Source organism: Dama dama, chromosome 18 (assembly GCF_033118175.1).
Source record: "Dama dama isolate Ldn47 chromosome 18, ASM3311817v1, whole genome shotgun sequence".
Taxonomy (NCBI): Eukaryota; Metazoa; Chordata; class Mammalia; order Artiodactyla; family Cervidae; genus Dama; species Dama dama.
In genome coordinates, this window is record NC_083698.1 from 7,713,313 (window position 1) to 7,738,039 (window position 24,727).

General features: G+C 40.1%; 1 protein-coding gene across 5 annotated transcripts in view; it reads left to right on the forward strand.

Moving 5' to 3' along the window:
- CDK14 (cyclin dependent kinase 14) overlaps positions 1 to 24,727 on the forward strand; it is a 738,271-nt gene that overhangs the window by 287,151 nt on the left and 426,393 nt on the right. For all 5 annotated transcript variants that reach the window (XM_061164852.1, XM_061164854.1, XM_061164850.1 and 2 more), the window contains one exon: positions 15,229 to 15,308. In XM_061164852.1, coding sequence (XP_061020835.1) covers positions 15,229 to 15,308 — 80 coding nt within the window. The remainder of the gene's footprint in view (positions 1 to 15,228; positions 15,309 to 24,727) is intronic.

Below are 24,727 nucleotides of genomic sequence, written 5' to 3' on the forward strand. Positions count from 1 at the left end.
AAAAGAAAACATGAGCGTGCTGTCCTGTTTGTAACATAAGCTGGAGGTGTGGGGAGTGTGTGTGTGTGTGTGTGCACACACACGTCTTTATTAGATGTCTTTATTAGAATGGGAGAATGGGTTGAGAATAGTCTGAACTCTGAATACCCCTGCTTTAATGACTCTCCCGGGCTGCTTTAATTGTTTAATCCTGCTGTTCCAAACTTCACTTAATTTTGTAAGGCTGTATTTGAATGGAAAATACAAGATCTCTGTGGTTACCATTACTTGGCAGTGAGTATTTGGGGACTCCTCAAAGTCTCTTAGTGAATCGGTGATGGGCTTTTTGGTACATCTCATTTAACTTCTTTGGAGATGCTTTTTTCCTGAGAGTGGAAGCTTGACCTCTCTCTTAGGATGCTGAACATGTGTGTCTTTCCTAGAGGAGGGGGAACATTTATGACTCTCCTCGAGAAATGGGAGTATCATGTTTTAAACATGCCTTTGAGCTAGGAAGCTTGAAATGCTATAAGAGCATCAGACTTCATCCTCTTTTCTTTAATCCCAGCTCATGTAATGAATGACTCATTGTCATTCTGATGCTGTAGTTAGACTTTTTAAAATTTTTGAATTATTTTTATTTTTAGATATATTAATAGTATAAGATATTGTTATTGTTCAGTTCCTAAGTCATGTCCAACTCTTTTGCAGTCCCATGAACTGCACCATGCCAGGCTTCCCTGTCCTTTGCTATCTCCCTGAGTTTGTTCAAATATATAAGATATGCCATGTAAGAATTATCCAGGAAATAGTAAGTAATCCAAGATAGGTAAAAATGATAATATCATCAAGAAATATATCCATTTATTTTCTGCTTTTTTGGGAGCATTTTCTATGGGGAAAAAAAATAGCTACTGAAGATAAAAATCATTTTGAAGTGGCAACTTGACCTCAGAACAAGAAAATGTGATTTCTCTAGAAATGTAAAATGCAACCTTTCCAAAGACCTCAGTAATATGTTTCCTAAGACAAGTGTTCTTGAAAGTGGGGCTAGAGAAAAACAAAGCAGAAAAACCCTCCTGCTGCTGCTTTTTGTTCCTTTATCTTCCCATTGTGCCCTAATTTTTAGTTTTCATCTATATGTGTGCATATAGATGTATGTTTAGGGATGTGAACTGCAGTATGTTAAAGATGAAAACTTACAGACTAATTAATGCAGTTAGCTTCAAATCTCACTTTGTGTGAAAAATCAGTCTCAAAACTCCTCATAATAAATTACGTTAACTTACGTCTTATGAAACCCTCCCATCTCATCAAATAAACAGTTCTTCTCCAATAACTTCAGCAGTAGTGTAACCAACTACCTTTACATCTATGGGTGTCCCGGGCGTTGTTTCCAAGCTTCTTGCCTTTTCTTGATAAGTTAATTCTTTCATTCCTTGTCTTTAATAAAAATTTGCTTTACTTTTTCTTGACAAAGAACTTACCTTTGTTTATTATGCATTTAAGTTGCTTGATACTGTCTTATTTATTCTTTGGCTGGTAATCTCCTCAAGTACTGTATGCAGGTAACTTTTTACTCACCCCAGAATGGTTCCTCGCAATTGGAGGTATTCCAGAAGAATACTGAGATGTGTATAGTCGTTTGCCCTAAAACTCTGGAACATTAATGTATCAACACGGGTGATAAAAATCTCTCAAAAGCCAGCAAACATCAAGATAACCACAATACAGTCCAGCTCAATGAGGGAAGGAGAGGAAGTATTAATAATTCAGGAAAAGCTCAGGTTTGACGTTTACATACAAAAGATGCTATTGGGGTAGAAATAAGTGTAATTACTCAGTCTATGTTTTGCTGACATCATAATACTGAGGAGAGTTCATTTTAATCCCCAAAGTGCAGAGCAAACATAGGAGTGAATTAAATTATCAGATGTCTCAGAAAGTCTGATTGTACTATGGTTCTCTGAGGGATTCTGATTTATGATCTGAGATGTCTGTGTCACAGACTTTTAAAGATATTGGGAGTTGAGATTGTCCCATCATTGCTAGTCATCTTTGAAGATCTGTGGAAAATTGGGGAGACAGTAGCAGCCTTGAGCTGTCCAGATGTTCACAAAGAAGATAGAAATGGTTCACCTTACCCTTGTATGCCTTTTTTCATTCCCCCTCCTCCAGCTGAAAATTTTAGGACAGATGATCCACTAAGATGATTTCTGAGTAAGTCAAAATAGAGAGAATAATAGTGTTCTAGGAGTTCATAAAAGATTATGTCATACCTACATAACTTTAATTCCTCTTTTTGAGGAGATTGTTAAGCTAGTGGACTGGAACACTGTAAATGCTGGATATCTGCTTGTTTTTCCAACATGGGTAAATGTTCTGGTTATGTTCTGGTAGGTTAGAGAGCCACAGACAGTTGAGTGATCTGCTGTTTCTGGTGGTAGATTTAAAACAGGCTGGTAAGAGTGGTAGGATTTCAAGTACTTCTTTTATAAGGTAAAAGGTTGACTCGTTCACCACTGAACACTGTGTGCTAGATGCAGATTTTCCGGAACAGTCCAGTGGTAGAGATAGAAAGTCAGTGTAGTGGTTTGGGACAGAGTGGCCACGGAGAGGAAGGGCTGGGTTAGGGAGTCTGAAAGTGAAAAGGGAAGGAGGAAGTGGAGAGAGAGAAAGAAAGAGAAGAGAGTCTATGAAGCCAGGTCCCCCCAGAGGGGATGGGGTGGGTGTCAGGAGTGTGGTGTCAAAGAGCACTGCCCTGGGAACTTCTTTGGTAGCTTCCAGTGGCTAAGACTCCACACGCCCCCTGCAGGGGGCTGGGTTCCTTCCCTGGTCAGGGAGCTAGATCCCATGTGCCACCACTAAAGGTTTGCATGGCTAAAACTAAAAGATGTCACATGCCACAGCTAAGTCTTGGCACAACCAAGTATGTATAACACACACACACACATATGTGTATGTATATATACACTTTTTTTTTTTTTTTTTAAATACTGCTCTGGGCCGCATCCTGTTGGGTGTTTCCACTCTACTTCAGATGAGGACACATAGAGCAATGGGTGGCCATGGCTTGTCAAAAACACGATTGAATTTAGAGCAGACGTGAAAGGTGTGAGCAGTTGGTTGCTGCTGATAAGTTTGAATATTATCAGGGATATATCAGACCCCTGAAGGGGCTTCCCTGGGGGCTCAAATAGTTAAGAGTCTGCCTGCAGTGCAGGAGACCCAGGTTCAATCCTTGGGTTGGGAAGATCCCCTGGAGAAGGGCATGGCAACCCACTCCAGTATTTTTGCCTGGAGAATCCCCATGGACAGAGGAGCCTGGCGGGCTACAGTCCATGGGGGTCTCAAAGATTCGGACATGACTTAGCGACTGAACAGAAGCAGCAAGTATGTTTCTAACAAATATGGATGCTAGAACCCCACCCCACACCAGTTAAATCAAGGATGGCGCCAGGCCTTGTGGAAATCAATCCTGAATATTTATTGGAAGGACTGATGCTGAAGCTGAAGCTCCAGTACTTTGGCCACCTGATGCACAGAGGCAACTCACTGGAAAAGACCCTGATGCTGGGAAGGATTGAAGGCGGGAGGAGAAGGGAGCAACGAAGGATGAGATGGTTGGATGGCATCACTGACGCAATGGACATGAGTTTGAGCGAAATCTGGGAGATGGTGAAGGACAGGGAACCCTGGTGTGCTGCAATCAGTGGGGTTGCAAAGAGTCGGACATGACTGAGCAACTAAACAATGACAAATGGGTTTTAAAATGTAGCCAGAGGTGAGATCCTGTACTTTGGCCTCTTGAGCAGCCGCTGGACTGGCCCTAGCCCACTCCAGGCCTTGCCTCACACACGCAGGGACGGCTTTGCTGAGTAACAGCCAAGCCAGCAGCTGTTCTCCACCTGCTTCCAAGAGGCCATCAGGATGGACTTGCCTCTGCCTCACACGGCAAGTGTGGGATCTGGCTGCTCACCACTCAAAAGCCAGTGAAGAGGCCAGGTTGGTGGAAAGGAATTTTGCTTTATTTTGGATGCCTGCAACCGGTCCAAAGGCCGACTGTCCCCCCACTCCCACAGCCCGCTGACAGTGCACAGAGCTTTTATAGACAGGGGAGGGGGCTCCATGCAGAAACAGCGCTGGCAGCTTTGACAGTTGTCTGCAAATTGGTCATCAGGGTCTGGCCAGTGTCCTTTTGGTTGTTTTAGGTTCAGTGCCAGGGTCAGTTTGTTTCTGTTTTCTTTGAGGCCAATTCACGGAAATGTGACAGCGTGTGTCATGGGTAAAGTCTGGTCCTCATGTAATTAACTTTTTCAGCCTGGTGGAGGTTTCAGCATCTATAAGACAGCTCACAGGGTATGGCTCAGTTCCTACTAAAGCCCCTGACAAGCTATGGCCCTTGAGAAGGAACCAAAGGTCCTTGACTTTACTGAATATATTGTTATTATTTGGTCTCCTTTGACTATTTTCCTTTGTTTCCGCATGTTCTCACTTCTTCTTTTTTTTTTTTTTTTTTGTGAGGTTTTATTTTATTTATTTTATTTATTTTTTTTTATACATAATCATTTTTTATTTATTTTTTTTTTGTCATACATTGATATGAATCAGCCTGTTCTCACTTCTCTAACTATAAATTCATCCTTTGGCTGAAGTTTTTCCGTAGACAAAAGGCAGACAGAGGACATGGGGCGCAAGGACCACAGGGTTCTGCTCTGCTTCAATACCACCGCTCACTCCCGCCTCAGTCAGTCCATCGCTCAGTCGTGTCCGACTCTGTGACCCCATGGACTGCAGCACGCCAGGCCTCCCTGTCCATCGCCAACTCCCAGAGCTTGCTCAAACCCATGTCCATCGAGTGGGTGATGCCATCCACCCATCTCATCCTCTTTCGTCCCCTTCTCCTGCCTTCAATCCCTCCCAGCATCAGGGTCTTTTCCAGTGAGCCAGCTCTTCGCATCAGGTGGCCAAAGTATTGGAGTTTCACCTTCAGCATCAGTCCTTCCAATGAATATTCAGCACTACCTGTGGTATGTAACCTCCCGGTTTTCTGTCTACCACTTGGTTATCTGTCTGTCTGTCTGTCTATATATTCATCTGTTACCACAGCACAGTGGGTGGAATACAGCTCCCTTGCTGTCGGCTCTGACCTCATGCCTGTATTTCTTACTCTGTCTCCTACTCTGTCCCTCCCCTCGTCCTTCAGGCTCTTTTCATGTCATCTAGATCTAGAATACCATTCTCTGACTCTCCCTTTTTTCTTAGTGTTTTCTTTGTTCCTGCTTTAACAGAAAACTGGCTGTCTTGAGATTGTTGCTTCCCTTGAACTCCTCCAATGATTCACACATTTTTATGTCTAGCTTAGATTTTTGTACTGAGATCCAGACTCATAAATACCAGTGTTTCCCTTATGTCTGCACTTGGACACTTCTAGACTACTTTCCTCCCAAATACACTCTTGGATCTCTGTCTAAATCTCTTCTTTAGTTTCCCTTGACTCAGTACACATACTTCTGTCCACGCAGACATTGCAGTCAGGACATGTGGAATCATCTTTTACCGCTTGCCCTACACCCAGTCCCATTTGTGCTTATAGCCTGTTGGTTCTGTCTTCAGAATATTGTTTTCCTTTTTCCCATTGCTCTTGCCAACACTCTGGTCCTTGGTGGCGGGCGTCTTTTCCCTGGGCCACTGCAGTCTCTGCCCAGCCTCCCTTCTCACTTCTCCCACTGCTGTGTTCCTCCAGTCTGTCCTCCACACCAGAGTGAGGGAGCTGCGGACACATAATTTAATCATGTTGGCTCTTTTCCTAAGATTCCCCAGCAGTGGTTTTTTTTTTTTTTTTTAATCAGGCCTTTCTGTGGCCCTTAAGGACCTCTGTGATTTAGCTCTCCTGTCCTCTCCACGTTCCCCCATCCACGCACCCTACCCACCAGTGACAGCAAGCCTCAGCCACTCTTTCTTATATTTTTATACATTGTGTTTAATACATTGTGTTCTGTGCCTCTGGGCTTTTGTACAGGTTGTTCCATCTGCCTGGAATATTCTTCACTTACTCTTCTATATTTCTTGTTTCAGCTTAAATGCCACACTTTCAGAAAATCCTTCTCTAACTGTCTGAAGTAGGTTATTTTTTTAAAGAAAAACTGAGGTACAGTTGATTTACAATGTTTAAGGTGTATAAAGTGATTCAGATATACATATTGATACATATGTGTATATCCTTTTTAGATTTTTTTCCATTTTAGGTTATTAGAAGATATTAAATATATTTCTCTGTGCTGTACAATAGGTCCTTATTGCTTATCTATTTTATGTATAGCAGCTTGTATCTGTTAATCCCAATTCCTAATTTATCCCTCCCCTACTTTCTCCTTTTGGAACCATAAGTTTGTTTTCTGTTAGTCTATTCTGCATGTAAGTTCATTTGTATTTGTGTTAAAATAGTTTCTTTATCTTTTTTATGGCATGCTGTGATTTCCTTCATGGCATTTATCTCAATTTGTATTAGGTGTGTTTTTTAATTTTTAAAGAACTTATTATGGAAAATTAGAAGAGACCAGAGTTTTCATAACTCCCCATGATGCCATCCTTGACAGCCTATGTGTTTCATCTGTCTTCATTCCTCCCAATTATTTTGAAACATCATTGTATATTTTTTCTTTGAAAGATAAGAACTCTGTTTTAAAATAAGCACCTAATCACAATACCATTATCAAATGTAAAAATTTTAGCAACTTTTAAATCATCAAATATATAGTCAGTGTTAAAATTAGCTTTGTTGGAATCAAGATAACATTGCAGTTCATTGCAGTTAGTTTATATCTCTCTCTTTTAAGTTGTGGGCTTTCCCCCATCTTTTTTTTCTTGAAATTTATTTGTTGAAGAAACAGGTTCCTTTCCCTATAGTTTCTTATGGTCTAGGTTTTTCTCACTGTATCCCAATAAGACATGGTGTTATTTATTAATAAGGTGTTCCTTTGTCTCCTTAGAATAAGGAATTAGATTATACTTGGTCACATTCAGATTGAATTGATTCCATTGAGGTGCATGAGTGCTCCCATCAGGAGGCACGTAATATCTGGTAGCCTTTTTTTGTGATCTCAGCAGCTGTTAATAGTGATATTCAAATTTTGTAATTCCCCCTTCATTTTTCACACAAATGCATCTCTACAGAGAAATTTCACGTATCAACTGTCTGATCACACTGAGGTATAGGGTGTATGCCACGCTTCAGTCAGTCCATGGAGTCGAAAGAGTCAAAGCAGTTTAGCAACTAAACAATGACAACAAGTAGTATATAGGAAGGTATATGAAAAGGGAAGTAAATGCTTGACATATTCGCTTTTAACAGTTTTTAAACTAATGAGTGGGATCCATCAGTTCAGTTCAGTTCAGTTCAGTCGCTCAGTCATGTCTGACTCTTTGCGACCCCATGAATCGCAGCACACCAGGCCTCCCTGTCCATCACCAGCTCCCGGAGTTTACTCAAACTCATGCCCATCGAGTCGGTGATACCATCCAGCCATCTCATCCTCTGTCGTCCCCTTCTGCTCCTGCCCCCAATCCCTCCCAGTATCAGGGTCTTTTCCAATGAGTCAACTCTTCGCATGAGGTGGCCAAAGTGTTGGAGTTTCAGCTTCAGCATCAGTCCTTCCAATGAACACCCAGGACTGATCTCCTTTAGGATGCACTGGTTGGATCTCCTTGCAGTCCAAGGGACTCTAAAGAGTCTTCACGTACTCTGCAAATGCAACTCATGAGTTTCTTTTAAAGTCTCATCAGAGGGGACTGCCCTAGTGGTCTGGTTAAGACCTCACCTTCCGATGTAGGGAGCGCAGGTTTGATTCCTGGGTGGGGAGCTGAGACCCCACATTTCCTCATGGCCAAAAAACTGGAACATAAACAGCAGAAGCAATAGTGTAACAAATTCAATAAAGACTTTAAAAATGGTCCACATCAGAAGCTGCCATATAGCACAGTGAGCTCAGCCCAGTGCTCTGTGACGATCTATAGCAGTGGGTTTGGGGGATTGGGGATGGGGTCGGGAGGGAGGTTCAAGAAGGGGGGATATATGTATACTTATGGCTGATTACCTTGTTGTATGGCCGAAGGTAACACACCATTTTAAAGCAATTATCCTCCAAGGAAAAATAAATTGAAAAAAAAGAAAAAGAAATTTGAAAATGGTCCACATCAAAAAAAAATTAAAAAAAAATAGAATTTATAAGTAAAATAATATCTCATTGTAAACTTATTGATTTAAACATATTTAATGCCTTTCAGCCACAGGTATTAGTTTAGTGATGCTTACATTGTCCCATTTTTGACAAGCAAGCATCTCCTGCCCCCCTTTGGTTAGCTGTCTTTGTAGATACGTGTTAGTCTCTCAGTTAGTATTTGTTGGATAGGAGGAAGGCTAGTAAAACTTCATTAAGTGGAGGGCTGTCTTGAGGAAGGGCATTTAGTCTGGTCTTCGTGGACTCAGAACTTGAATGAGAGAGCTAGAAGTCACAGAAGCCAATTTTGGTTGAACATAAAGAGGGGCTGAAAAATGTGGGTATTTAGGGGGTTTGCGTTCCACCAAAGGACCGCTTTGTTGGTGGGAGGGACAGACAATCAACCCAGTAAGAATTTTTTTGTTTTGAGTGATCACTGAGTTTACTTCTTTTTGTTTTTTTGAATTAATTTTTATAATGAAGTATAGTTGATTTATAGTGTTGTGCCGATCTCTGCTGTAGAGCAAAGTGACTCAGTTCCCAGTTACGTTGCACACATATATACATTCTTTCTTATGTTTCTCCATTGTGTTTATCTCAGGATAGTGACTACAGTTCCCTGTGCTGTAGGCAGGACCTTGTTTATCCATCCTGAGTGTCATAGTTTGCATCTGCCAACCCCAGATTCCCGGTCCATCCCCTCCTTCCACTGAGGTTACTTCTGTTTTAAAGTTCTAAGACTCTCAGATCCTTTACTGACAGATTTTATTTTAGGAGAAATGCAAGTCTTAAGTTTTAGAAATGTAATTGTTTTCTTTTCTCTCATGAACGATATATGTTCCTCTAATTTTATGTTTCAAAGCATTATGAGTTTGTACATTTGATGAAGCGTCATTATCAATATTTTATCAAATGTACAATCTCATAATAATTGTTGGTTGAGCGCACCCTTTTTCTCATTGCATTAAATTATGAGATTTTTTGCTTTGTTAATCACATCTTAATGACCATTATGCCATTCTTTTATAAATCTTTTTTTTTTATTTTAAAAAAGAAATCAATTTAACAGAAATAACATTAGTCTTCTTCCTGTTCTTTCTGTATTGTTTTGATAAAGATTAGGGTGAGGTGTGATTACTGACAACTTACCTTGAAATTTTCTTTTCTAGAATAAATAATGTACTTTTTAAAGAATATTTCTGAATATCAAAGGTTAAATAGTACTGAGATGGTGTCTCTTTTATACCTGAATGAAAATTGAATTTGGGTGGAGACAGCAAGACCATGAATATTTAGTTGCTTTTAATTTTTGAAGTGTGTATGTGATACAGTATCATCAGCATTCCAACCAGTATCTTAAGAGAGAACAAATAAAAGAAACACTGAAGGTAAAACCTTTAAAATATTTGTAATGACTTTGCCAAAAAGGTATAAGTTCAGCTCAAAATGTTGTCCTCAAGGTACTCAGCCTTGCCATTGTCCCTCTCTCAGTAGTAACTACATTTCCTTCTATTGCTTTAAACCAATACAGTAAGGAAGCAAAAGCTGTGTATCTCCGTGCACTCAGTATTATTTTCCATAGCAGTTTCTCTTGAGACAGAATCATAATGGAAGAGAGAGGCAGAATATATTAAATTTGCCAGAGTATATTAAATTTCTTTTAGGTGTATTACCTTAATTTCCTTTATATCCTCTAGACATAGTTTCTTCTAGGTGTTAGCACATGAACACTATTTTCAGAGATGACCTAGATAATGTTTGTTATTTTGTTTTATTGTACAAAGTTATCTTATGAATTTGAGGTAACTAATCTGATAGAAAACCTTTAGGCTTTCCTTTGAGAATTGTCCATTAGGAAATTCTCTTTGTGCATTGTCTTTTGAGCTGGAAAAATTTATCCTGAGTGGGAGAGTTTTCCTTTGTAGGGTTCATGAAATGTCAAAGTAGCACATGCATGAAAAAATGAATAGGCCGTTCTCCTTATTCAGAACTTCTCGGTCCTGCTTCACCCACAGAAGCTAATTTTATTATTTACAGACTTATGGGCACGCATATCTGTGGACAGAATTTCTGAAGTTGGCAGAGGTTTGGACTTGTGGTTAGAACCAGTTTGGAATCATTCATCCTTGAGCATGCAGCGAGCTTCACAGGGAGGCTGAGCTGGGAGTGGCAGTTCTTGGAAGAATTAGAGACTAGTAACTAGTCTCTGAAACTGAAACAGCTCCCTGTATAGCTTAGAACAACTGGACATGAACCTGGCAATCCTCCAGCAAAAGGTTCTGTGGTAGTGGTAACACAATGGAAAGCATTTAACAATGTTATTTACCTGGATTGATGCCTCCATTGCTCATCAAGTCTTGATTGCCTTCTATTCATTAGCCTTTGACTTAATTAATAAGACTTGTTAGAGAGGAATCTTCAATGTTTTCCTGTAAGCAGCTCTAATTTATTGATTCAATTTGAATTTCGTAATTATTCTAAAGAACTTAAATCAATGTTTGAAGTATGTGTTTGCATATTTAATTAAATAGTTTACACCACACAAAGTAATTATTAGATATGCTCCAAAGTTTGAACATTAGAATATTTGTAATTATTTTTTCAAATGATACCTTTTCCGAAAGTTGAGCCAGTGACTTAATGTTTTTACTAAACTTTATGCTGAGGGATTCAGTAATTGGTGAGTGTCTAGACATGTGGAGAAAAATGAAGAAAACAGAGAGTCACAATAAGTCTTAGGTTAAAGAACAATTTGATAATCAATATGGTTCTTAATAGGAAACCAATTAAGCAGTTGAAAAAGAGGGAGATACTGATTAGCGGTCTGAGCTCAGATTATTAAAGATAGTGAGGGGTTTGAAACAGGTCTGTTGGGTGAAAAAGTTTAATTAACAAAGCATTCTTTAAATTCTAAAACCTTAAGGAAATGAAAATTTTCTATGTCTGCATGCATCATCAAAAACAAGGAGACTGCACCTTTAATTTGAAAAAAGAAAATATTTATTTATTTGTTTGGCTGAACTCTCCAGCATGTGGGATCTCAGTTCCCCAACCAAGGATCGAACCCATGGCCCGTGCAGTGGAAGTGTGGAGTCTTAACTGATGGACCGCCAAAGAAGTCCCAAAATAAATACTTAAACTCAAACATTGAGAGTTTGCAATTGACAGGAACATGCCAAATAGATGACCAACAAGGACCTACTGTTAAAAAAATTAAATGTGAAAGAAGATATTGAAATCTTTTAAAAATGTGATATTTCTGAAATTTTTGAAAGCAATAATTTTTATATTTTATTCTTGGATTATCTTGCAAATGTAAGGAAAGAAATGTTAGTATATTAACATTATTAATATTCATTCAATCAAATATCTTGAGAGTATTCTGTATGTCAGATGGTTTTAGGCATTGAGCATGTAACAGTTAAGAAAACAGAAGAAAGTTCCTTTGCTCCTAAATCTGATAGTCTAGTATAAATTTTAAGGAATTTTTTAGTTTCACATAAAATCTCAGTGTCTTTAACGCCTATGATTATCATAAGTATAAGAAATTGATAATTGGAGGTTTAACTCATGGAGCATTATGCTTCAGAATCAGGATTCCATTAACCTGGATCTTGTTCTTTTAGGCAGTTTATCATAGCAAATATGTTCAAGATTTTTTTCACCTCAAAATGATGCACACGGTCTATGAGATTGCTTAAAGGTGTTCCTTCTCTAGTTGCATTTAAAGTATCAATGCTGATTCAGTTAAAGGCTCATCGCCTTTCAGTGTATTACAGGGGAATCATAGCTTCATGGTCTGAGTCTGTTTTAAGCATATAGCCTTCCAAAACTATAAATTCCTTATATTCCAGAATTCAGTTTGTGGTATATATAAGCCAGCGATCTCAAGGGAGGTGGAAAAGCTTTGTGGGAAGAAGGTTGTGTGTGTATATGTGTTTATGGGTGATGGGAGACTATCTGTAAATGAAAGGAGAATTCCAAGCAGTTCTTGGATTCAGTTCCCACCTCCTTAGGGAGCCAGTGATGAGCTCCGCTGGGCTGAGAAAATCTGTACAGATGTCAATACTGACTGCATCCCAGCCTCAAGCCCTGCTGGAGTCCTCCCTCAGCCATAAAGAGCAAAGTGGAGAGTGCAAGGTACAGTCAGTCTCCAGTTGAACCCCATATGAATATTAATATTTTACTTACACCTGGGTACCTAGAGCATAATCAGGATTAGAAAAGCATCATGGTGACATACTCAGGAGAGGAGAGTCGCAGAGCAGAAAAGTGCCAGGCCTGTCCTCCCAGCTGAAACACAGGGGAAAATAAACCAGCCCCCTGACCCAGAGGAGGCAGCACATTGTGGAGCCTTATAATCAGATGTCCTTTGATTACTGTAACCAGGAATGTATTTGAACAGTCGGTTCGATGAGGGATGCCATTAGGATGGCTGGGCTGTGATAAATCCCTGACCTTTCAAATTCTGTGTCTGTGGCAGGATTTTTTTTTTTTTTTTAAAATAAAAAATAGACCAGTTGGATGCAGTTTACAAGAAAGAGACTTTCAGATTCTTTATTTCAGACTCAGGCACTGGATTCCCTGGGACGCATGGGCTCTCCTCTGCTGATTCCATAATTTCTAAAGATTTTTGGTTGCAATTCAGACTATAGTGAGAAGCTGCTTTTCATCTGTCAAGCTGGCCAAATCAGTGTTCGATAACATAGGATCTATCAGTAAAGGGGGGACCCAAGCTCCTGTTTGCTATAGGTAGTAGAAATTGGTACAACCTGTGTGTAGGATAATTTCTTAATGTTCTTCAGAGTTAGAATTTAGAAATATACATTTAAAAAAAATGTATTTGGCTTCACTGGTTCTTAGTTGCAGCCTGTGGGATCTATTTCCCTAACCAGGGATGGAACTTGGGGTCCCTACATTAGGAGTGCTGAGTCTTAACCACTGGACCATCAAGGAAGTCCCCACATTATGTTTGGATTTTACACTTCTACTCTTAGAAATTTGTCTTACAGATATTTTTTTACGTGGGTGAAATTTTGTACAAGAATACTTACAATATCATTGTTTCAGTGGCCCCAAATTGGGAACTTGTTAAATGCCTATCATTAGAGGATTGAGGTTGGAGAAGGCAATGGCACCCCACTCTGGTACTCTTGCCTGGAAAATCCCATGGACGGAGGAGCCTGGTGGGCTGCAGTCCATGGGGTCACGAAGAGTCGGACACGACTGAGTGACTTCACTTTCACTTTTCACTTTCATGCATTGGAGAAGGAAATGGCAACCCACTCCAGTGTTCTTGCCTGGACAATCCCAGGGACAGAGGAGCCTGGTGGGCTGCCGTCTATGGGGTCGCCAGTGTCGGACACAACTGAAGCGACTTAGCAGCAGCAGCAGAGGATTGGGATTAAGTTAAGCATACTACACTTAGACGAAGGGACACCCTGTGGTTTTTTAAAAACAAGAGACAATTTCTATGAGTTTATGAGGAAGAGATACTGAGAGATGAGAGATATTGAGAGATAAAAATAATATACACTGTACCCTGTATTGCACATTACCATTTGTATATGTATGTGTTAAGTATACATATCAAGCTAAGTTACCTGAGTTAAGTGGTGACCTCAGAGGGTGGGAGCTGGCTATGGCAGGGAGATTTACTTTTCATTACAGCTTTCTTGTAGCTTTTACATTTTTAATATGGGTTTATTTTACTTATTTTTTTTAAGTATATTAGTATGAAGTATGTTGGTAAGCCTAGTCAAGGTAGAAAGTAGAACATTCAACTGGAAGACCAATATAAATTTTTTAAAAAGTCTTTATTTTATTAACAGAATTGATTGTATAGAAAGTTACTTGCCTAGTGTAATCTTACTTTTAATTAGAGCTGATACACATTTAGAATGTGTCTAGAAGAACCATCTGTTTTGTATGGGTCTTGTGTAATTTTGCAATAGTAAAATATTCCTAACTTTTATTGTGATGATATACTTCATTATTAAACATCATCAGACTAAATACAACTTTAGGAGACTCTAGTTTAAGAAAATGGCAAAAAAGGGAGGAATGGGTGGTATTGATAGAGAGAAAGAGACAGAGAAAGAAGAGGGAGGAGAAAGAAGACAGTGTCAGTTTTCCTTCTTTGGGGACTGAATGACCTCAGCTTAAGACTGCAGGTGAAGTTATTTAGTCACTCGGTTGTGTCCGACTCTCTGTGACCCCGTGGACTGTAGCCCGCCAGGCTCCTCTGTCCATGGAGTTCTCCAGGCAAGATTACTGGAGTGGGTTGCCATTTCCTTCTCCAGGGGATCTTCCTGACCTAACCTGTGGCCTCCAGCTTGGCCAGCAGATTCTTTACCACTAAGCCACCTGGGAAGCCCTAAAGACATTTGATCCTAAGAAACAAAGGAGCTATTGGAGAAACAAAGGGAGAGTGTTATTCTGAGTACTTAATTTTTAATTAATCTGAATAATTGATCAAACACAGTGTGTTTTTTTTTTTATTAAGCACTAGTTTCATGTTGGAAGGAACATTGAGTGAATCACAGAAAACTTGAGTCAAATCTTGGACTATGCAAGTGTGAATATTTAAAATGTGAATATTTGAAGTGTGAACGTTTATGATGATGATACTGGGTTCCCAGCCTTACTGAAATTAATCTTGTTGTGGTGGCATAATTGAGTCACTGACATTTTTACTGCAAATCCATAAAATACAAATTGTAATGAAGACAACTAGAAAAGTGTGTACTGAGTCCCTTTAGTCGTTTCTGACTCTTTGTGACCCTATGAATTGTAGCCTGCCAGGCTCCTCTGTCGATGGGATTCCCCAGGCAAGAATACTGGAGTGGGTTGCCATGCCCTCCTCCAGGGGATCTTGCCAACCCAGGGATCGAACCCGTGTCTGTTACGTCGCCTGCATTGGCATGTGGGTTCTTTACCACTAGCGCCACCTGGGAAGCCCAATTAGAACTGTAACAAGAACACATATTCACGGATTTCCTTCTCTTCTTCTGTTTCTCCGTTTCTCCAGGGTGAATGGAAAGTTGGTAGCCCTGAAGGTGATCCGGCTGCAGGAAGAGGAAGGTACACCTTTTACAGCTATCAGGGAAGGTAGGCATTTTCCCTTGTTATCCTTGCTTTTGTATTTGTGTGATGCCCATAACTGTTTAAATATTATACACCTCTGAATATGCTGTTTCTAAATTATATGGTTATATTTCTAATTAGAATGTGTAAACTGAAATTTAAAATCAGCACCTCTTACAATCATATCAAGTCATGTTAAATAAAACTACCCTGCTGAGTATTCAGCTGTAGGGGGGAAAAGTGCTATGTGTTGATGGTGAGACTATCACTAGCTGGCTGAGGGGTTTTATACATCTGATTTTGTTTGCAGAGTTCTTAAGGCACATATTAATCTAAAATTACTCTATACTCATGACTTTTAAGGAAACTTCTTAAAAATGGGGGAATTATGCTATCTTATTAGTCTTTTGTACTTTATCTTTCTTGATTTCTTTTTTCCTATTCTTTATCTCCTGTTGGCTTTTCTTATTGATTTACAGATGCTCTTTATGTATCAACATTATGTTGTAATATTTTGTTCCACTGTCATTTTTCTAGAAAGTATTCTTATATTTTTAGATTAAAAAAATATTTATTTTTGGCTGCACTTGGTCTTTGTTGCTGTGAGCTAGCTTTCTGTAGTTTTGCTAGCAGGAGGTATTCTCTATTTGCCATGTGCAGGCTCAGTAGTTGTGGCCCACAGGCTTTGTTGTCTCATGGCTTGTGGGAGCTTCCAGGACCAGGGATCAGACCCATGTCCCTTGCATTGCAAGGTAGATTCTTAACCATTAGACCACCAGGGAAGTCCTAAAAAGTCTTTTAAACCATTATTTGTTACATATAATTTTTTATAAAATAAAACTGCTCTATTTTTGCTTTATACCTTCCTGCATAGTTTTCTACTTCAAGGGAATAAATCACCTTTTATTAGTGGGATCTTTTCAGTTCACTTGCAGAACTTTTACTTCTACTGCCTGTCTTTAAAAGTATAAATAATCTTGAAATAAGACTTTGGTTTATTTTTGCTTTGCAGCATCTATGAGTACTTGTCTGCTGATCCACAATAAGATAAATAATAATGATTTACTTCAATAGTATTATTAAGGTATTGATGAACTAAATGCAGTCTGTCACTGGTCTGGTTTGTTTCCCTGACCAGGGATTGAACCTGGGCCACAGCAGTGAAAGCCCAGTATCCTAACCACTAGGCCACCAGGGAGCTCCAAAGAAGTCTACTTCCTGTTTTCACTTTCTCACCATTCACTCTCCTTTTCATCTCTCTTCAGTTTGGTTTCTGTCATTCCTGTTTAGCTGGAAATATTGTAAGGTTCATCAGAACTCCTTATTGTCACATTCAGTAGACACCTGTCTTATTTTATCCAACCTTTTATCAGGTTGTACGTGGTTAAAACCTTCTCTTCTACGGCACCAGATTTTCCAAGTAGGTAACCATTTCTCTCTCTTGTGTTGTCTTCTTTTTTAAGTGTTGTGGAGTTTTAGACAGGGAAAGGACCTTCTTTTCTCTAATCAGCACTCTTTCCCATGTGATTTTATTCGTTTCATGAGTTAAATAGCAACCATACTGTGATGACCCCCACATACCTCTCTTTAGCTAAGATCCTGTCTTTGTTTCCATTCTCACATGTCCTTCTGCGTATGTGGTGTTTCCTCTTGAATCCAGCAATATGTAAACATAATATATCACTGTCAGGTGAGATTTATTCCAGGAATAATATACTTGTGTTCAGTCTGATGGAATTGGAAACTGCTGGCTGAGACAGAGCAGTGGGTTCCCATTGACCTGTGAGTTTTAATTATTGTAGCCTCTGAATGTTAGGAAGTAGGAGAGGGCTAGAGAGTTGCTGAGCCAAGAGAGAAGTAGGAGGGAAGTGATTCTGGGCAGCCTGCATGCTCCTTGGCATGTGGGGCATGTGCTGGAATTAACCAGCTAAACCTTGCTGATGTCTTCCTAGATTCAAGGGTAAGAGGAAGTTCCTAGTGTTATCAGAAGATCCAGTTGTGACAGTTTGGTTCACCAGTGGGAAGCTCAAGAGAAGAAACAAGTAGGGTCATATTAAAGTTTTTGATGATCTCTCTGTTCATACCGGCTGGGTATGAGGCAAGGCCTTTGGGCACATGGTATACCTTGAGATAAGCTTAGAAGCTAGCCTTGAGCTGCGGTTGTGTCGTAGAATGAGGGTATTGTAGTTGGGACCTGTTCTGTGGCTTAGAGGGCCTCTGAAGACTTTTGAGCTGGGTTTATTAGGAGGATAAATCTGGTATTAGGATATGATATAGATTAGAGAAGGAGGAAACTGGAAGTGGATAAATCAGTCATTCAAAGCAGTGAAGATTTGAAATTAGGAGGACTCAGGTTTATTAGAAAGCAGTAACAAACAATGATGTTGTAGAGAAAAAAAGGTCAGATCTAGATGAATTATTGGTTATAGGTGATTTGAGAGAGAAATATCAATGGTTTTGAGTTTGAATGACTGGGGGGAAAAAAAAATGGTGCCAGAGAGAGAAATAGCTTGTGATTGCGTGGAGAATTGCTGTTAACACCTTGCAATTTGAAAGGGCTCTTATCCAATTTAACCTTCCTTCACATTAGCCCTTTGAAGATTTGTTGGGAGGGGCAGGTATAGAATTAATATTGTTGGTACAATTCATATTATTAATGTGGAATTAAGGCTTGGAGAGGTTAGGCAACTTGTCGAAGGACTTGAATCTTGTACTTAGACTTTCTTAGATTTAAAACACTGTCCATACTAACTTTGTGGAGTAGTTGATTGGGATTTTAGACATTGGGGTTTGAGTTCATGAGACATCTATGTGAAAATCTCTTTCTGATGATGTGGGAGTGAACATGGTCTTTTACAAGTTGAACACGTGGTAAGATGGTTATGGGAGAGAACTTTGAGTGAAAACAGAGGGTTAAGTTGCAGGACAGTGCACTGAGCCGGAAAGTCTCATGTTAGAGTCTGCAAAGCCGGGTTTGAATCCTGGCTTTGTTTTCCATCACCATGCTAGTTTGCTAGGGCTGCCTTAACACAGACTGAGTGGCTGAAGCAACACCAATGCATCGTCTCGTGGTTCCAGAGGCTGGAATCTAAGGTCAAGGTGTCCGGGCGCTCCTCACCCTGGTCCTGAGGGCAGGGCTTGTTTCAAGTCTTTCTTGGCTAATAGATGGCTGTCTTCTGCTTGTGTCTTCAAGTTATCTTCTCTCTGTACTTTTGTGCAAATGTCTTTTACTTAGAAGGACACCAGTCATACTGGATAAGGTTCTACTCTGGTGACCTCACTTTAACTTAATTACCTCTGAAAAAAATTCTATTTCAAATACTGGCATAACCTGAGGTGCTAGGGTGTTGAGACTTCATATGCATTTTGGGGGGCACAATTCAATCCACAAGATCACCTAATGGCTTTAGGCCTCAGTAACTCTGTGCAGAAGGGGCTTCTGCAATGGCTCAGCAGTAAGGAATCTGCCTGCAATCCAGGAGACACAGGAGACCCCAGTTCAATTCCTGGGCCGGAAAGATCTGCTGAAGGAGGAAATGGCAACCTACTTCAGTATTCTTGTCTGGAAAAAAATCTTGTGTACAGAGGAGGCTGGTGGGCTGCAGTCCATGGAGTTGCAAAGAGTCGGATATGACTCAGCGACTAAGCACGAAGCGCAGACCTGTTACGCAGAACACAGGAGTTGGTTTGTGCCATTTCTCAGGCAACACCTACCTCTGCATTGTGGCTTTGATTTCCCAAGGAGTCCTTAAACTCAGAGTTTTGAATGCTCTGGAGATGAATGGTGTAAGAATTGTAGAGGCATGTAGAGACTGATCACAGTGAGGCATTGTATTTTCCCTTTGAATAAAATATTTTAAGATTTTCCTAATAAAATCTGACTTCCAAGTGATTTTTAATGGAGATAAATGACCATATAAGAAAAATAATTAAACTCTAGGCAATTTTGGTTATTTGTTCCACTCTTGCCTTTTGTAAGTCTTATTTTTCTGCTGTTTATGTGTGGATGCAAGAGCAATCATCATTGCTCATTCCCTTTCAGGAAATCCATGCACATAACTCCTCTGTGCTTCCTGAGGTAGAACTTGGAATAGCTAGGAGGAAGGTGGTAGATGCTGGGGTTATGTTCGTTTTTACATTGATGAGAGTTGTGTGCTGGCTTGTTCAACTGAGAGGAAGCACTTTAACTTGAGTTTGCCCCTTTTCTGCTGTTTTGGTCAATTTCCTCATTCACAAAATGTCAATAGCAGAAAGATTTCAAATGAGGAAACCACTGTGCATTGTAAAGTAGTTTTCAAGTGGCTGCTTGCCAGTTATAAGCTTACCTGGGAATTTAGATGTTAACGCATAATTTCCACCTAAAGTGGAAACACTTGTAAGCAACCCTAATCTTACCTAGATTTATGTCCAAAGATGGACTTTGAATTTTATCTCATAGAGCTAGAGTGCTTAATGAGTTTAATTCAGGTTCAGGTGCTTTGAAACTCATTCTGTCTTTGATGGGAGCTTAGAGAGATTAAGTAGCTGTGCTGAGGCCAGCTTTTCTATTTTATTTTAAAATCCTTGTATGATACTGTCATGAGTTTTGACTGTACTGATAAAGCCTCAGGAGGTACAAGAAAGGTTTGAAACGAAGTAGCTGAAATGTCTTAGGATACAATAAGTGTAGCAGTCATAGACAGGAAAAATAATAAGTTCAGTCTTGACTTGCTGAGTGTGAGGTCTGACATTCACATGGCAGTTGTTTATATGGTTTACACGTTAGGTAATAGGTCGGTTGTATGTAAATTGGAGACATTATTCAGCACTTCCTGAGTGATTTCATTTAATCTTTCACCATTGTGAGAGAAGGTGATGTTACTGTCTTCCTCTTAAGAAGTTTTTAAGAAGCTGGGATCTAGAGAGCTTTTTGTCCAAAGTCACACAAATACTTTGTGACAGGTAGGGAGTTCAGCTTGGGTCTCCCTAGCCAGTGCCCAGAACAGTGCCTGACACGTGATAGCCGTTCCGTACATGTTGCATCAGGAGTGAATGAATGAGTGCTTAAGCACCAAATCCTTACTGATCAAAATTGTATACAGAGTCCTTCAGGGTGCTAAGAAATAAAGAGATGAAGTTCCATATAGCAGAATCCTGATGAAGGCTTTGCAACTGCCTGTGTATCATGAGCAAGTTACGTAACACATTTTGTCTTGGGTTTCTTCATCTTTGAAGAAGAGTTGAACTGTCTCATCTTATGTTGTTGTTTAGTCGCTCAGTCGTGTCCAACTCCTATGTGACCCCATGGACTGTAGCCCACCAGGCTCCTCTGTCCGTGGAATTTCCCAGGCAAGAATACTGGAGTGGGTTGCCATTTCCTTCTCCAGGGTATGTTCCTGACCCAGAGTCTGAACCTGGGTCTCCTACATTGGCAGGTGGATTCTTCACCCCTGAGCCACCTGAGAAACCCCCATATGCATCATGATTAAAATACTAGTACCAGCATGAATCTTTTCCTGGACAAAAAGGATCTATAATTGTACCATCAGTATTCCTCATCCGCACATTCTGTAGGGTGGTACACATTCTTCTGCTCAGAATATTTCTTTTAAACCTTCTGATAATAGCCTTTTATGTCTGTCACTGAAAGAATTAACATGAATTGCTTCAGAGCATTTGACAATTGACAGACAAAATTTTTTTTAAATGGATGATAAAAATCTATGAATCTAGACTTTGATGCTAAGTGAACTTATGTAAATTGCCAAAATTGTTATTATTCTTTGTAAGTCTGAGCAATTTGATGAGTGTCTGCCAATTGATATCAACAAAAAATTTGCAAGCTGTTAGGACATGTGACTTTAAAAACTATAAAAATCATGTCTTTTCTTTTTCATGTCTTTAATTTTTAAGGATAAAGCTTTTTTAATGAAAAATTTATTTCTCGTCTGCCTTAAATTTGTAAGAAGTTTTATATTATATTTTGTCTTATTTTATCTAGAAATATAGTTTTCAACTTATATTTGCAAATATACATTTTATTGGATGTATAAATAAACATATATTAAACATAGTTTAACATAAGTTAAACTATTAAACATAAGTTAAACATAAAATAAACATTTTATTAGAAATATAAATTGAGTTCTGATATATTTATATTGAAAACACATTTAGGAGAACTATATAACTGTTTCTAATTTGAACGCATTTATAACTGGCTAAAAATCTTTATTTATTTATTTAAAGCCAGTTATAAATGTGTTCAAATTAGAAATAGTTACATAGTTCTTTTAAATATTGACTTTTTTGGGTGCCTGTAATGCTAAGAACCTTTTAAAAATGCTATCTTGTTTAATTCCCAAAATAACTTTGTGTTAAATATAAATATCAGTATTTCCATATTACTGATGAGGTAATTGAGGCCCAGTGAAAATGAATTATCTTCTGTTATAGAGTTTACTAGGAAACAGCTAGGGCTTCCCCGGTAGCTCAGCTGGTAAAGAATCCCCCTGCAGTGCAGGAGACCCCAGTTCAATTCCTGGGTCGGGAGGATCTGCTGGAGAAGGGATAGGCTACCCACTCCAGCATTCTTGGGCTTCCCTTGTGGCTCAGCTGGTAAAGAATCTGCCTGCAATGTGGGAGACCTGGGTTCAATCCCTGAGGTGGGACGATCCCCTCGAGAAAGGAAAGGCTACCCACTCCAGTATTCTTGCCTGGAGAATCCCATGGACTGTATAGTCCATGGGATCTCAAAGAGTCAGACACGAATGAGCATCTTTCAAAAAAAAATGCATATATATGGAATCTAGAAGAATAGTACTGATGAGCCTATTTACTGGGAAGAAATGGAGAGGCCGACTTAGAGAATGGACTTGTGGACAGTGTGGGGGAAGGAGAGGGTGGGATGAATGGAGAAAGTAGCGTTGACGCATATACACTATCATGTGTAAAATAGATGACTAGTGGGGAGCTGCTCTGTAATGCAGGGAACCCACCTTGGTACTCTGTGATGACCCAGAGAGGTGGGATGGAAGGAGGGGAGGGAGACTTCAAAGGGAGGAGTTGTCTATATATATATTATACAATATATATATATATGTGTATGTATGTATGTATAGTGATGGCTGATTCAAGTTATTGTACGGCAGAAACCAACACAGCATTGTAAAGCAGCTTTCCTCTATTAAAAAAAGTTAAAAAAGCAAAAAATAGAAAGAAATGAAGTCTTCTAGTTAAAGTTGACATCATCGATTTTGAAGGTTTCCTCATTCCGGGAAGGCAGAGGGCGAGTAGGAGCACTCTCTGTGAGCTGAACTGGTCTTCTCTACCCACTTGGGAGAAGGAGAGGGACATCCTCTAAGGTTGCACCAAAGAACTTCTGAAGCCATATTTTGTTGCAGTTGGTTTTTGACAAATAGCTTTAATCACAACGCGCTATTTGTTTGATGAGATAAAATAACCCGTTAGAAGTGAAACAGTCATTGTATAAGTTATGGAGCCGAGAAGCTGTCTGTAAATGGCAGTTGACAGATTGTACTTTTATGACTGCCCAGTGGAGAAGCAGTCAGAGAAGAAGCTGTCTCTCAGAGGAAGAAATGTCCTTTGCCCTTCCCGAGTCCTCCCAACCCCTGCTCAACTCTGCTTGAACCATCTTTTAAGACCTTGTTAAAGTCCTGTCTGTTTCTTGAAACCCTTTCGACTTTCACAGAAATAATCTCTTTTCCTTTTTGCCTCCTTTGGCTTGCTCTGCTTCTGTTGCTATTCTTTGTACACGTATCTTTTAGCACATACTGCATTGTACTTTATGATGTGGTTAGTTGTGTTCCGTTGTAAACTAACTGATGACCTCCGGGCCTTTACATTCTGAGGACTGTGGTATGAAGCCCGCATTGACTAGTCATGTCCCACCTCTTTCTCTGCTGCCATCAGAATGAAACTAATCAAGAATCCAGTTAGTGTTTGAATGGCATTTAAACAGTACTGAAAATGACCGTAGTAGTTTTGGGATTAAAAGGAAAGCAATCTCTGGTGTGGACATGGACAAAATGAGATTTGGGCTGAGCTTAAATCATAGGATCATGGCTTGGGCTGCTATAACAAAATCCAGAGACCGGCAGCTCATCAACAGCAGAAATGTATGGCTCACGTTTCTGGAGGCTGGAAGTCTGAGATCAGAGGGACAGGATGTTAGAGTGAAGGTCCTCTCCCAGGTCAGAGACTTCTCCTTGTGTCCTCATGTGCTGGAATTGGCTAGAGATCCCCGGGGCAGCTCTTTTTAAAGAACATTAATCCTAATTCCCTGCCCGTCTGGTGGTTAGGACTCTGGGATTCTCCTGTAGAGGGGATGGATTTGATCCCCGATTGGGAAACTAAGATGCCACACAGCACACACGGCGGGGCCAAAAAAAAACAAAACAAAGAGGACTTCTCTGTGGCTCAGTGGTGGGGAGTCAGCCTGCCAGTGCGGGAGACTCGGGTCCGATCCCTGATCTGAGAAGAGCCCACATGCGCTCCAACTGGAAGCCTGTGTTCAGAGCTGGGGATAACTACTGCACCTACTTGTGCTGAAACTGCCGAGGTCTGTGTACTCGGGACCCCGGGCTCCATCCACAGCCAGAGAAGCCACCGCAGGGAGATGCCTGTTCGCCACAGCCAGAGAAAGCCTGGGCACAGCAGCCCGGCACAGCCAAAAATAAATAAATAAAATGATTTTAAAAGTGAAATAACGTTAATCCCACTCATGAGGGCAACACCCTCATGAGCTAATCACCCCCCAAAGGCCCCACCTGCTATTATCATCACCTTTGGAAATTAGGATTACAACATATGAATTTGTGGGAAGTGGACAAGGCACAAACATTCAGACCATAGCTGATAGGTAGGATTCATATAAGGAGAAATGAAGAGAAAAATAAAGAAAACTGAGTGCCGAAGAATTGATGCTTTTGAACTGTGGTGTTGCAGAAGACTCTTGAGAGTCCCTTGGACTGCAAGGAGATCCATCCAGTCCATCCTAAAGGAAATCAACCCTTAATATTCATTGGAAGGACTGATGCTGAAGCTGAAACTCCAATACTTCGGCCACCTGATGCGAAGAGCCAGCTCATTGGAAAAGACCCTAATGCTGAGAAAGATTGAAGGCAGGAGGAAAAGGGGACGACAGAGGATGAGATGGTTGCATGACATCACTGACTCCCTGGACATGAGTTTGAGCAAGCTCCAAGAGTTAGTGATGGACAGGGAAGCCTGGCATGCAGCAGTCAATGGGGTTGCAAAGAATCAGACACTGCTGAGCAACTGAACTAAATTGAACTGAAGAGAAGAAAGCATGCCCTTTAGAGTAGTTATCTAAAGTAGGGTGTATCGCTTTCTCATCTCCACCTCAATCCCATCACCAGTTTGACAGCCATTGAGGAAGTAAATATCTTGGCAGTGGTGTATGTGAGTTGTTCCTAAATGTT